Here is a 15,762-nt window from a genome sequence, read left to right as displayed (position 1 = left end):
TATACTCAATCTCATTCTTACTCAGTCTCATTCTTACCTCCAGTTGTCCTAAGCCTCAGGTCTCTCTCCCACTCCAGTTCTCTATAACCAACCTTCCTTCACATCTTCAAATACCTGTCAAATGACCTGAGGAGCAGAGTTCAAATCTTGGTTTGTGACTAACAACCTGGGATGCCGACAAAGCTAGGCATCACATAGCTGTTTGCAGTTATCTCTTCACATACACAAATCTCCACTACATGTTTGAACGTAATATAGTTTTAAAATACTGTTGTTCTCACAGAGGTAAAAAATTATTTATTTTTGATAATAACATTCAGGGGATCAGCTTAACAATTTTTAAATATTGTTTTAATGAAAACAAAAACATGCAAGAAAGTATTTACTAAAAGGATGTTGTAAAATAGACAATAAGCAACATTAAAATGGATTACAAGTAAATAATACTTAAACAGGGTTTGTCTAGTGTATAGTTCAGTGCAGAGTCCAATTCAATTTTAGTGTAAGTCAGATTTGATATATCAGAGTCACTGGCTCTCATAAAAGATTCTTAGCACAGTTCCAATGCAAATATAGATGTCTAGAGCTGCAAATGCAAATGGTTCCTGAAGAGGGTGTTTACAGAAATTACACAACCCATAAAAGGATCTGGGGGATGTGCCGAAGACGCTTGATGGTCAGTATACAAAACTTTAATCTCAACTTTTCTAAATTCAACTGGATCCATATGAAAGGTTTTACCATTCAACAGCCGACATATTGTTGCATAGAATAAAATAACAATTTCATAGAGACCAATTATGATTTAATTGATGCATATATCACTTAGAAGATCTAATATGTTCCATTAGCCTGCTGGATCTTGTAACATAGCTGTGTTTAGTGTCTAACTGATTGCTATTTTTTACATTACAGGTTTTATGGATGTAATGTCTACTACAGCCTATATTATAGGCTTGGTTCTATTGTAGCTGTTCTACTTTATGTCAATGTGTCTTAAAACGGAACTAAATTCTCTAATCTTTTACAGCCAGGAAAGCTGCCATTGTAGCCCATTTGATCTGCAGTTGTCATGGTGCTGCACATGCTATCAGTTATGACACCAGCCATTTGATGGCTTTACAGTTCAGTTGATAGCACAAGCAACTGTGATAGTTATCATGGAGTGCCTTAAATGTAAGTGTTTGGTTAGTTAAATGGATGGGTTTAGTTTCAGTTGGTTGTTTTCATTTGTTCATCATATTACTGTACCTTCCGTGAATGCCAGCACAGACATGAGATTTCAATCTAACAGTTTTTGTTACCAACTAGCGAGTTTTGGAGAAACAAGGGTGGGAACTGTATGTAATATAACTTCTCCACTCTCTACACATAGTTTTGGGTTGTCAAAATGTATTATCTTCACAATCAGTGATTAATGTATTTATGTTTCATTTATGATCCAATTTCTGTAGTAATATCTACAGTATCAGTCATTGGTATATTGTGTAATTGTTCTCCTTCCTAGTTCATTTATTTCATCTTGTTCAATTTTACCTAAAAATGCAACTTTCACAAATCTTGAGCTGCCTTTGATCTTCATATAGGAGCTTTCAACTACATTTCTACAGTCAAAAAACAGGTTCTATTTCAGAAAAGATTAAACCCAGTCCACAATTACTATTCTCAGATTTACTGCCTGTTCACTTTAATTGCGAGGAATTGCACAGATCTCATGCTTTAGTGGAGGGGTTGTGAAGCCAACAGCACCTGTGAGGTCCAGTATTGCACCAGGTGGAGCCTGAAAGGTGAAGTTTTGCAGAAGTGTTGTAAAGAAGAGGAACAGTTCCATTTTAGCCAAGGTTTCTCCAGCACAGCTTCTCCTACCTTGGAAAAGAAACAAAGTATAAAATAATTATTAAAATAATGACAGCTTTTACAGCTGTAGGACAGAAAACTTTCATTTCTGTATTCATCTAGGTCCAGTTGGGGACATCTACATGTGTCATTTCTTCAACCTTTTCAACCTTTGCAATTTGGGTGCCATGCATTTGCATATTACATTGTTAGAGCCCTAAAAAGACAAAAGTCCATCCAGTTCAACTATTAAAAAAAAAAAAATGTATAATCCTATACCCACAGTTGATCCAGAGGAAGGCAAAAAACCCAGCAAAGCACGATCCAATTTGCTCCTGCAGGGAAAAAAATTACTTCCTGATCCCCCGAGAGGCAATAGGATATTCCCTGGATCAACTTTACCTATAAATGTTAGTATTAAGTTATATTCTCTGTATCTAAGAAAGAATCCAGGATTTTTTTTAAAGCAATCCACTGAGCTGGCCAGAACCAAATCTTGAGGGAGTCTATTCCCCCAATCCCCCAAACAAAATTTGCAGAACTTGCTGGCAATAGAAAAGCAGATATTGGAGTAAGGTGCAGTTAAGATGCATACCCAATACTATAGAAATCAGCTATCCTACGGCAGCAGCACAGCACATACATAGATAATATATCATCCATGAGGGTAATGAGAAATCATGTCAGGGAGATCTTTCTAGTGGAGTATCCAAGATCCATACCCTCTAGGCATTGTAAATATAACTTTTGGGTAGACAAACTAAAAGGCATTGGCCTAAAGGTTGTCTATATTACCTCCTCAGAAAACTGGGCAGTAATAAATTGATAACTGTGGCGCCAATTGCAATTTGGGCTCGGGCCCTCTGTTGACTTGGTGTGTCCCTGTTTGGTCACTGCCATAGTTGGACCCTTTGTGAATATTTAGAGCTTTTTGGAGAAACAGATGTGTAGGAGCTCCAACCTGGTGCCCTGACCCAGAAGCTGCGGATGCTCCCACAGATCCATGATAAAGACAAAAGATGGTCAGCACTTCAGGATAAAGGCCTTGTGTATGCACATTTAATAAAGAAGCAGATGCTGTTTTTTTATCCTGGAGTTCCGACCATCTTTTGTCTTAATATAGTTTTTCCCCTTTGGTTTACTTACCTGCAGAAAATGGTATAAAAGCTTCAATATTAACAAGGTTCCCCTCTGAGTCCAGAAAATGCTGAGGGTAAAACTCATCTGGCTTCTCAAAGTGCTCTTTGTCTCGTAGAACAGAATACAGTAATGGAATAACTTGAGTTCCCTGTAAAGAATGTGGATGGATCATAAGTAACCGTTGTTATGACTTAATGGATCTGCTCAAAGTGCACTCCCGTGTAAAGAAAAAATTAAGCACTCAAATGCAGAAAGCACAGGCCAACTACCCTGTAGTCTTTTTATCTACACATTGTTTTAGTATCCGAGTGCAACTTCTCCCTTTTATAAGTAACCTGGAGACCTAGGAAATTTTTTTTTACCTGTTTGTAATGCAGGCCCAAACATGTCCAATGTATTAAAGAAAGTACTTTCAGAATACACGTGGGAAAAAAAACTAGAAGTTAGGAGGTCAATGATAAAGTTCATCAAAATATAGTTGTGTTCAAAATAATAGTAGTGTGTTGAAAAAAGTGAAAAAAGCTCAAAATCCTTCTCCGGCTCATCCACGCTCCCTCCTTTGGTCGACCTCAGCAGTGGATGTCTCTTCTTTTCGCCACCTATTCCTTGGTCCCATGCACTTTTCTCTGACTGTTTGGCAGAAATGTAAGGTTAAATTTACACTGGCCTCTGATTGCTCCCCACTGACAAATATCCTCTATAACCCTAATCTTCCAGATAATATGGCCATGTCCCGGATGTCTCTTTGGGTAGTAGCTAACCTTTTTCAATTGCGTCACTTGGTACACCCGGTGACTCGTAAGTTACACTCATTCCCACATCTCCAGAAAAAAGCTCTTCTACCTTCTGAACACCTATACTGTATATTTACCTTCAAATACGCCACTTCTTTTCCACCTTATTACCCTCATTAACCCTGGGGAAGCCTACTTCCTTTGAACGTTTATGCATGCAGGGTCCCCACCAAAGGGGTATTATTTCTAATACTTATAAACTACTTTTGGATGCCCCCTCCTTATCCAATGACACTCACCTTTACATGCGTAGGTGGTCTCAATTCGTACAATGTGATATTGACCTATTAACGTGGAAGAAAATTTGGGAAAATGCATCTAGATCTTCTGTTTGTGTGGTTTTTAAGGAAAATATATACAAGATCATGATGTTATGGTACAAAACGCCTGACGTTCTTCATGCTTATAATCCAAATGCTTCTCCTGCCTGCTGGTGCTGTGGTGGAGACCTGGGTTCTCTCTATCATATCTTTTGGACATGCAGCTCCATTACTCCTTTTTGGGAAGATGTTCTCTCCCTGTTACAATCACTAATGCGTACCTCTCTCCCACTTGATCCACTACATTTTTTGCTAGGTCTACCATTTCCGGGTCTACCTAAACCATTCGGAAAACTTGCTGTACATGTTCTGACCGTGGCTAGGAGAAGCATTCCTATGTGTTGGTTGTCTTCTACTCCTCCTTCAATGTCAATTCTGTACAAACTTATTGCTGATGTTAGACAGATGGAATACTTGACTGCACTACATAATTGTTCGTTTGCTGTGTTTAAGATGATTTGGCTCCCATGGGATACCTTCATTTCCTCTATGCCGGCCCAAAATGTAAGGTCCTGATAACCTTCACACTGTTATTTTATGTTTTTGTTGGTCCTGTCCTTACGCAGTTTTGCCATCGATGTACCTTTCTGTTTTGCTTGTTTTCTTTTCTTATCCTTTTTTTTTTAAACATACTGTTTGTATATTCATAAAAAACAATAAAAATTGTTAATACAAAAAAAAAAAAAAGCTCAAAATCCTTCTAATAGCTTTTATTTCCATACACACAAATGCATTGGGAACACTACACATTCTATTCCAAATCAAAACATGAAGAAAAATATATCAAATTTGTGTTGTTCCTCTAAAAAAATTGAAGAAAAGTGAATGTTAGACTGTTCAAAAAAATAGCAGTGTTTGTATTCTTCTTTACAAACTCAAACATTCACTATATAAACTGAAAAATGTTTGAAGATTTTGCTTTCCTTTGAATCACTTAATGAATATTTAGTTGTATAAGCACTGTTTCTGAGACCTGCTGTACATCTGTGTTGCATGGAGTCAACCAATTTCTGGCACCTGTGAACAGGTATTCCAGCCCAGGACGATTGGACTACATTCCACAGTTCTTCTCTATTTCTTGGTTTTGCCTCAGAAACTGCATTTTTGATGTCACCCCACAAGTTTTCAATTGAAATTAACTCCGGGGATAGGGCTGGCCACTCCATAACGTCAATCTTGTTGGTCTGGAACCAAGATGTTGCACGTTTACTGGTGTGTTTGGGGTCGTTGTCTTGTTGGAAAACCCATTTCAAGGGCATTTCCTCTTCAGCATAGGGCAGCATGACCTCTTCAAGTATTCTGATGTATTCAAACTGATCCATGATCCCTGGTATGCGATAAATAGGCCCAACACCGTAGTATGAGAAACATCCCCATATCATGATGCTTGCCCAACCATGCTTCACTGTCTTCACAGTGTACTGTGGCTTGAATTCAGTGTTTGGGGGTCATCTGACAAACTGTCTCCGGCCACTAGACCCAAAAAGAACAATCTTACTTTCATCAGTCCACAAAATGTTGCGCCATTTCTCTTTAGGCCAGTCAATGTGCTCTTTGGAAAATTGTAACCTCTTCAGCACATGTCTTTTTTTCAACAGTGGGACTTTGCGGGGGCTTCTTGCAGATAGCTTGGCTTCACATAGGCGTCTTCTAATTGTAACAGTACTCACAGGTAACTTTAGACCTTCTTTGATCTTCCTGGAGCTGATTGTTGGCTGAGTCCTTGCCATTTTGGCTATTCTTCTATCCAGTTGAATGGTAGTTTTTTGCTTTCTTCCACGTCTTTCAGGTTTTGGTTGCCATTGTAAAGCATTTGCGATCATTTTAGCTGAGCAGCCTATCATTTTCTGTATTTCTTTATATGTTTTCCCCTCTCCAATCAACTTTTTAATCAAGGTACGCTGTTCTTCTGAGCAATGTCTGGAATGACCCATTTTCCTCAGAATTTCAGAGAGAAATGCACTGTAACCAGCATGTACAACATTTGCTGCCTTCCTTCCTTAAATAAGGGCAATAATTGCCATCTGTTTTTCAAAGAATGAATGACCTCACTAATAGAACTCCACACTGCTATTATTCTGAACATGCCCCTTTCAATTAGTGATTCAATTACATAGAATCAGCAGCATTCATGTCATGACTGTTGGGTCTGTTGGATTTCTATTACTCTACTACACCTGCTAGTAAATTATTTGCCATGTAGAAATATCATTTCTACAAAAAACAGTGATTGATCAGGTTAGTGATGTCTGACTGCTATTATTTTGAACACAACTGTATGAGTCCAAGGTATTTCAGATATAGGAAGGGGAAGCCAGACCGATTGTCCCCTGAGGATTTTATTTTGAGTGTGATTCTGGTAGAGACTGGTGCTGCAGGAGGAATCAGGGATAGATCAATTATAAAATCAGATTTACGTTCCAGTTCTTCCAGCTTAAAGTGGTTCTAAAGTCAAGATATTTTTTTACCTTAATGCATTCCCTGCATTAACATAAAAAAATATCCCAGTAGCAGTATTCCCCCTCACCCACATAAATACTTACCTCGCTCCATCCAGCACTTTGCCCATAAAATCTATTTCCATGCGTACGTAGAAACACTGTGTTGAGATGAGCATTTTAGGAAGGTAGATTTGAAGAGAAAATGATTATGCCATCTAAATATATTATGACACAGATGTACAGAAGTCTCTGAAGACATTTAAGAGACCAAACGGCATAACTAAATAATTGTAATGGTCATCTCAAGTCTTGAAGGCAATCCTCCATTCATCATTTTTTTAACCTCTTAAGGACCGCCCTGTAGCAGATATACTGCTACAGGGCTGCACCTGTGTGCAGAATCATGTATATACAGTATACCGTATTTTTCGCTCCATAAGATGCACCTGACCATAAGACACACCTAGGTTTTAGAGGCAGAAAACAGGAAAAAAAAATTCTGCACTAATGGACTGCAGACATAGTACAGGAGATGACCAGAGACTGTGGACAGCACAGGGATGACCAGAGACTGCAGACATAGTACAGGAGATGACCAGAGACTGCGGACATAGTACAGGAGATGACCAGAGACTGTGGACACAGTACAGGAGATGACCAGAGACTGCGGACACAGTACAGGAGATGACCAGAGACTGCGGACACAGTACAGGAGATGACCAGAGACTGCGGACACAGTACAGGAGATGACCAGAGACTGCAGACACAGTACAGGAATGACCAGAGACTGTGGACAGCACAGGGATGACCAGAGACTGCGGACATAGTACAGGGGATGACCAGAGACTGTGGACAGCACAGGGATGACCAGAGACTGCGGACACAGTACAGGAGATGACCAGAGACTGCAGACATAGTACAGGAGATGACCAGAGACTGCAGACACAGTACAGGGATGACCAGAGACTGCAGACAGTACAGGAGATGACCAGAGACTGCGGACACAGTACAGGGGATGACCAGATACTGCGGACACAGTACAGGAGATGACCAGAGACTGCGGACACAGTACAGGGGATGACCAGAGACTGCGGACAGTACAGGAGATGACTGCTGACCTTTGGGGAGGGGGGGGAGCGGGTACCTGAATTTGACAGGTACCCGCTCTTACTTCCGCGGAGTTGTTCTTTGCTCTTACCTGTTCCTCTATCCAGCCACGCGCTGTCTTCCCGGCTTCTGTAGTGTCGGCGCTCGGCATGACAGCCGGGTGCCCAGTGCACATGAGCGAGAAGCACTTGCGCTTTGTGATTGGTCCGGCGGCTTCTGGGATCTGTCATGTGTCCCAGGTACCGCCTTACCATTCACAAAAAGCACCGCTTCTTGCGCATGCGCACTGGGCACCCGGCTGTCAAGCCCAGCGCCGACACTACAGAAGCCGGGAAGACAGTGCGCGGCTGGATAGAGGAACAGGTAAGATGTTTGATTCAGTAGTTGTGTCAGGTTCTTAGAATCACATAAATAAGATTTTAGTTTTTTTGGACCACTGGCTGTAAATAAACAGTCTATGTATTGGCCTATTCTGGCACTTACTGAATCAATGCTATTTACTAACAGGGGGATTAATGCTAGCATTGTGAATTTTAGTTACCATATATATAACTGGCACCCTACATAAATATGGTACGAAATATTTTTACCTTGTACCTTGGCCCCCCACAGGATTGAACATAGAGTTCGACATTAAGGCTATGTTCACACTAGCGTTGTTAGCAGGCAGCAGACAGGCGTTTGGGAAGTGTTTTTACCGCTTTCCAAACACCTCTGAAAATTCTGCACATTGCAGCACATAGTGCTGTTTACACGGAAGCGTTAGCGTCGTGTCGTGGCAAAACGGACGCCTCTGGTCGAGTCAGGAGGAGTTGAAGCCTCCTATTCAAGTCTATGGTGCTGCTCCGCAAACACCTGGCCAGCGTTTGTGTTTGCGAGGCGTTTGAGGAGCATTAACACCATTCAAACTTCATTATAGGCATTTGTGGGGCATTTTTAACGCTTGGCAAATGCCTAGCAACCGCCGCTAAACGCACATACAGCGTTTTTGGTGCGTTTGTGGAGCATTAAAAAAGCTTCACAAAACGCCGGACCAACGCTTGTCAAATGCTATAGGGGCGTTTGGCAAGAGTCGGAAAAAAAGTCAAGTGTGAATGAGCCGTAACTGCTTCATTTCAGATTATTAAAGCAACCAGAGGTTATTCAGCATAGGACATATGTTTTCATTTATTTTGGTTAACAACACCTATATATTTTTCTACATATCTCTGTTATAATATACATTGCAGATTAATGAGGGATACTATTTATAGTATATTCCACCCATTGTAATTGCATTAGTTTTCTTTATATATTTTTTCACATAAGTTAATATGCATTTGTAAAATTTGTTTATTACTATTTTAGAATTGCCAGTTTTCATCTATGTATTTTTTTACAAATTTTCTATGTATATGTGTGTGTGTGTGTGTATATATATATATATATATATATATATATACACATACAGTTGTGTTCAAAATAATAGCGTTCAGACATCACTAACCTGATCAATCACTGTTTTTGGTAGAAATGATATTGGTTACAGTGCATTTCTCTCTGAAATTCTGAGGAAAGTGGGTTGTTCCAGACATTGTTCAGAAGAACAGCGTACCTTGAATAAAAAGTTAATTGGAGAGGGGAAAACATAAAGAAGTGCAGAAAATGATAGGCTGCTCAGCTAAAATGATTGCAAATGCTTTAAAATGGCAACCAAAACCTGAAAGACGTGGAAGAAAGCGAAAAACTACCATTAGAATGGATAGAAAAATAGCCAAAATGGCAAGGACTCAGCCAACAATCAGCTCCAGGAAGATCAAAGAAGGTGTAAAGTTACCTGTGAGTACTGTTACAATTAGAAGACGCCTATGTGAAGCCAAGCAATCTGCAAGAAGCCCCCGCAAAGTCCCACTGTTGAAAAAAAGACGTGCTGAAGAGGTTCCAATTTGCCAAAGAGCACATTGACTGGCCTAAAGAGAAATGGCGCAACATTTTGTGGACTGATGAAAGTAAGATTGTTTTTTTTGGGTCTAGTGGCCGGAGACAGTTTGTCAGACAACCCCCAAACACTGAATTCAAGCCACAGTACACTGTGAAGACAGTGAAGCACAGTTGCGTAAGCATCATGATATGGGGATGTTTCTCATACTACGGTGTTGGGCCTATTTATCGCATACCAGGGATCATGGATCAGTTTGAATACATCAGAATACTTGAAGAGGTCATGCTGCCTTATGTTGAAGAGGAAATGCCCTTGAAATGGGTTTTCCAACAAGACAAGACTCCAAACACACCAGTAAACGTGCAACATCTTGGTTCCAGACCAACAAGATTGATGTTATGGAGTGGCCAGCCCAATCCCCGGATCTTAATCCAATAGAAAACTTGTGGGGTGACATCAAAAATGCAGTTTCTGAGGCAAAACCAAGAAACAGAGAAGAACTGTGGAATGTGGTCCAATCATCCTGGGCTGGAATACCTGATCACAGGGGCCAGAAGTTGGTTGACTCCATGCAACACAGATGTACAGCAGTTCTCAGAAACAGTGCTTATACAACGAAATATTCATTAAGTGATTCAAAGGAAAGCAAAATCTTCAAACATTTTTCAGTTTATATAGTGAATGTTTGAGTTTGTAAAGAAGAATGCAAACACTGCTATTTTTTTGAACAGTCTAACATTCACTTTTCTTCAATTTTTTTTAGAGGAACAACACAAATTTGATATATTTTTCTTCATGTTTTGATTTGGAATAGAATGTGTAGTGTTCCCAATGCATTTGTGTGTATGGACAAAGAAGCTATTAGAAGGATTTTGAGCTTTATTCACTTTTTTCAACACACTACTATTATTTTGAACACAGCTGTATATATATATATATATATATATATATATATATATATATATATATATATATATATATATATATACTACGTGCAATAATACAGGAATATTCTAGGGATTTTACGTAGTGGCATCTTTTCTTTCAATATCATATTGAAACTTGTGCATTATACTCATCATTGTATTGCCACCTATAGGATTTACTGATGTTAGCGGTAGGTGTTGCAAGTTAAAGTGGTTGTAAACGCAAATATTAAAAGAATTTACTTTTTGCCATAATGAATACATTTTAATGTAAACATACATACAGCTGTGCGTGTACCTCAGAAAAATGCTCTCTTAGCTTTTCTCAGCCCTCCAAAAACTGCTGATCTGTGGGCATGGCTTAGAACCATAGAATATAAGGTGAAGATTTGATGTCACACAATCGATCAGTACACACCCTCCAGACTCCGTTCCAGAACGTGCACAGCTATCTAATATCTCTATACCTGCGAGCATGTCTCCTGAGTGCCTTCAGGGGAATACACAGGTGCCAGTGACTATGTTACCTCTGCTTACAACACAGGATCTGTGCTAAGCAGGTAGGAAGGAGTTAATGTTAAAAATCCTAGGAATCCGGCAGTTTAAAGTGGCAATGTGGACCAGGAAACATTCTCATGTAAAACTCTGTAAACAGCAATTCACAAGCTAGGTGCTGTGAATAGAACAGGACAATAATCAGCTGTCAGCAGATATACCTAGATAACTACAGCATTACTGAAGTGATGCCGATCTATGTCATAAATCACTGGTGCTGAGTTCTCGATCTTGTGAAGGCAGAGACCAGCAGGGAGAGGACACCCGCTCCCCCACCCCTTTGCAGTGTATTACATGGAGGCTCATGCTGGTCTCGTCTTCAGCACAGCCTGTCAATCATAGGAGAAGGGGAGTGGCGACACCATTTTTCTGCTTGTGTCAGATTCAGGGGCGGACTGACCATTTGGAAACTCGGCCACTGCCCGAGGGCCCGGGGTCAGTAGGGGGCCCCATGAGATGCCCCTGGTACCTTTCATAGGCTTTTTTGGGTGTGGTTTGAGTGTGGGTGAGGACACAGGGGCCCCATGATCCCCTATTGCCCGGGGGCCCCATGAGTGGTCAGTCCGCCCCTGGTCAGATTTATTCTGTTCAGAAGTGCAGGGGAGATTTCTGGAGAAGGGGATTGCTTCAAGATACCAAACTAAGATCAAATGCCTAGTAAAAGTAAAATCTATTCGACTGTAGAATTGGATTGATTTGTGTTTTTAGGGTTTACATCTACTTTAAGCTGCAGTTACCAAGGAGCTTGTACACACTTCCACTCTCTATAAATTCCAGCTGGTGATCACACGACCCCATCCTTGAAGAAGTCAAGTGATTTGTGATGCAGCATGTCGGCCTGAGCCAGTTGATATCACTTCCGGTCATGGCCGAGACTAGGATTTTATACAGGGGCATCTTTGTATGTGGGCAAAATCAAAACTTGTCCATTATGCTCATCGTTGTATCACCACCTATAGGATTTACTGATGTTAGCGGTAGGTGTTGCAAGTTAAGCTGTGGTTGCCAAGGAGCTTGTAAACACTTCTGCTCTCTATAAGTTCCAGCTGGTGATCATCCAACCCCATCCCTGAAGAAATCACATGATTTGTGATGCAATACTTTGGACGGATTTCGGTGACATCACTTTCGCCCCCCCAGAAAAACTTCTGGAAGGTGCTGTTTTTGCTGTGTGGAATGAGCCTGTATTTTACGTTTACATGTGATTGGCATTCTTTTATTAAATACATATTTATTGGAAATACTATACTATGGGTGTCCCTTTTCCCTATCTTTTCTAAGCACCTACTGATCAGCACTGATGGTCTGGGAATACACATTTGAGTGGTCTGCAGGTGGACACAGAGCAGCATTCAGTGCATGGGGATTTACCAGATAAAGTGTCTTAGACCTATATGAGAGTATGGGTCATTACTGGAGGTGGGCAGCCATTTTGCACATTGGTTGCACAAATCCGTTTTATCACATTGATGATTCTTCATTTGGATTGAAGATTGATTCACGACCGATTTTTATTGCATTCACATGGACTGTTTATTTTAATTTTGGACATTTATCTTTTATGCGCCATTGTTTATTTATTTCACACTTGGAGTATGTGGGCAGCACAGGGACGATAATTTTAATTACAAGACACTGAGTGTGATTTTCTTATTTGTGATTGTTTATTTGTGGTCATATTGAGACAAGTACTGTATTCATCATGTAATGTTTATCCACACAATATTTTTAATATTTACATTGAGCAATTTTTGATTACAAGTGGGAATTTACAGCACCAGGCTATGCTCTTAAGACACTTCAGTCATTCACATAATTTTGGATTGGAGAGTTTTGTGTTTTATATATATATATATATATATATATATATATATATATATATATATATTTTTTTTTTTACTTAGATTTGCAGCACTAGGTTGTGGTCTCAATTAAACACATTGTTTTTTGGATTGAAGAGTTTGCACTTCACAAATTTTTATTCTTAATAGTGGCATACTGAATACTGGCAGGGTGGGCTATCCCGTTTACTACAGAGTCCTGGAGGGGTTTACACAACAGGTATTTATTTTTCTCCACAAGAGTCCAAGAAAGCTTGAGTCCAGTCTCTTGAAAGGAGACCTTCATAAAAAAAAAATGATTTTATATGCAAAAAGGAATCCCACCTTGGGATTCCTTTCACAGATACTCTAAGCTTTGGATTTTGGATGCAGAGTGTTCTGGAATTTGGCCTTAAAAATTGCTGGCATTCTCACCATCAAGCCTAGAAATAAATGTCAATCCTGATATAAAAAGAAACCAGGTCATCCAGGTCAGATAAAAGATCTCTGCTGACCAGCTCATCCATAAAACAAACAGATAAGCATCATCAGAGCACCACTAGTGATGTCTGGTTGTTCAGGCTCATGCACACTGGATGTTTTTACAGCGGCTGTTTTTGATTTGTGGCATTTTTTTCTACAGCCAGTAAACTCCCCAGCATGTTATCCTATGTGTCCATGCACACATAGGAGTGTTTTTTGGTTGGAAAAAAAAACCCCGAACTAGTGGCTTTCTAGAGTTTTTTTAGCTGTAAAAACACTCTTGCTGGTAAACGCTGTAAAACACAGCAAAACGTGGCAAACGAGCATTTCTGAGCATTTTTCTTAGCCAAAGTTTTATTTTTTGTACAAACATGCTAAAAAATGTGAATGTGGAAAAACGCAGCTAAACACTAATGCAACTTATATAGCTGACGCTACCGGCATTTTTAAAATGCCCAGCATGCATGAGGACAAAGGCCAGAGTATAGAAACATACATGATACTGCTCAGGTTCCTGGAATCCCTGCCATAGCTGAAAAAATCTTGAAGCTGTGGAAGCACAACCAGGTTCAACACAAATCCCTTCTGAAATTTTCTAGAAACAACCAATAATTATATTGCTGTGGTGATCTGTCTTGAGAAGTGGGGAGGCCTGGGCAAGTGTTTGTCTGGATAGCAGAAATTAGGTAGAAGAAAGTTTCTTGGGAGTAATTCAAACTGGACTTGGAACTTGTTCAAACACCTTGGCAGAGCTGGGAGTTCTCAGAGTGCAGAGCAGGAAATGGAACCCATAGTAAGGAGGTGTTGCAACAGAGACCAGGCTCATGGAAGGGCAGACACGGAGGCCTGAGCTGGCTGTTAAAGAGTAGGCATGGGGGTCAACAACTGAGTGAGTTGCAGGAGGGTGTGAGAGATCTGACCCAACTTTGCATCAGTCTTTGAACCTGAAACAACAGATTCAATCTGTATCCAGGGATGATCACTCGCAGTTGATCACTCCATGAGCGATTACATGTGGGTGGCCAAGTGTCAGGAACTGCACCTGCTGGAGGGACTGTGCTTGTCAGAGCAGAAGGTTGTAGCTCCGGTGTCCACCAGCGGCTTTCTCCCAGCAGATCCCAGTAATCAGTTTCCACCTGATTCTGGCTGCTCGGAGGGTATTCAGTTCCTCCCCTACAAGTGCCTCTCACCCCTACTATTTGCTGTTCCTGATCTTGCTCCTGCCATGTACACTGTACCTGCTCCCCTTTGTTCCTGATCCCAGTTTTGGTTCCATATTCCCATCTGCTCTCTGCTCCTCTAGTTTCCTATGCTTTTCTGTGTTCCCCAAATGGTATATATTGTATATAGTTAGTTGCTAGTTAAGCTGTTTGTTAGGTTGTTTAGTTAGGTATTCTGTCACTGTATTTTGGTTCACTGATTTCTATGTTTGCTGTGTGTTGGTGTTCGGATGGTTTTTGGCTTACTGTAAATAAATCTTATTTTAAAAATATATGGCCTGTTCCCAGGTTCCTAAATGTAGCTACACAGATTTTGGGCCAAACTGTTGCTGATTCCTGATACCACTATTAGCTGCGAGAGTTGTGAGCCTTCCACTGATTTCAGAGTGTCTGCCAGCAACCAGGGGCGGACTGACCATTTGGAAACTCGGGCGCTGCCCGAGGGCCCGGGGTCAGTAGGGGGCCCCATGAGATGCCCCTGGTACCTTTTTCATAGGCTTTTTTGAGTTTGGGCAAGGACACAGGGGCCCCATGATCCCCTATTGCCCGGGGGCCCCATAAGTTGTCAGTCCGCCCCTGCCAGCAACATCTAATCACTAGGAACCCCCATGTTTTCAGCAATGGCCCCATTTTCAAGTGAGCATCAGTTACTTTGACCTTTTGCCTCAGCCCACTTAAGGGAAAAGGGTTCCAACTGGGATGATGGGCTTTTTGCTGCAGGCAGGTTCCAGGTTGCAGTCCCCAGTTGCACTCAAAATAGCAACAGCTGTCAGTAGGTATGAACAAACCATAATACAAAATCATCAGACAAGGTCATGATCAACAGTCAAAATGTCAGGGCAGATGGATAAAAAGGATCATTAAGAAGCAGGCAGGTATTCAAACTGGAACAGAGATTAGGGTACAGCAGGGGAACATACTGTATAGCAAACAAAGTAATTGACTAGGCAACTTTCAGTATTTTATAATCTAGTAATAAATGAAAGATAAAATGTTTTACTTACTTTAGGTATAAAGAATCCATTGAAAGTCACATCTTGCGTAGTAGCATGTGGAACACTTGTTGGTACAATATTTCCAAATCTTTGGATTTCATGGATAACGGCATCAGTATATGGCATTTCTTTTCGGTGTATCTGGCGAGGCTCCCCGGAACCAATGACTTTTTCAATTTCCTTCTGAACGTTTTCTGGTATTGA

The 15,762-nt window shown here is 40.6% G+C and overlaps 1 protein-coding gene across 2 annotated transcripts in view; it reads right to left on the bottom strand.

Moving 5' to 3' along the window:
* Positions 1-282: 282 nt before the first annotated feature.
* The window catches only part of LOC149455655 (cytochrome P450 2K4-like), a 58,256-nt gene continuing 42,776 nt past the window's right edge, over positions 283-15,762 (bottom strand). For both annotated transcript variants that reach the window (XM_089686049.1, XM_089686050.1), the window contains exons 10-12: positions 15,568-15,752; positions 2,983-3,124; positions 283-1,866 (exon numbers count right to left, since the gene is read on the bottom strand). In XM_089686049.1, coding sequence (XP_089542175.1) covers positions 1,688-1,866; positions 2,983-3,124; positions 15,568-15,752 — 506 coding nt within the window. In that variant the 3' untranslated portion in view covers positions 283-1,687. The remainder of the gene's footprint in view (positions 1,867-2,982; positions 3,125-15,567; positions 15,753-15,762) is intronic.

Source organism: Staurois parvus, unplaced genomic scaffold, assembly GCF_062004578.1.
Source record: "Staurois parvus isolate SC_StPar_1 unplaced genomic scaffold, SC_StPar_1.0 ptg000390l, whole genome shotgun sequence".
Lineage (NCBI taxonomy): Eukaryota > Metazoa > Chordata > Amphibia > Anura > Ranidae > Staurois > Staurois parvus.
This window is presented reverse-complemented; position numbering and strand designations above follow the sequence as displayed.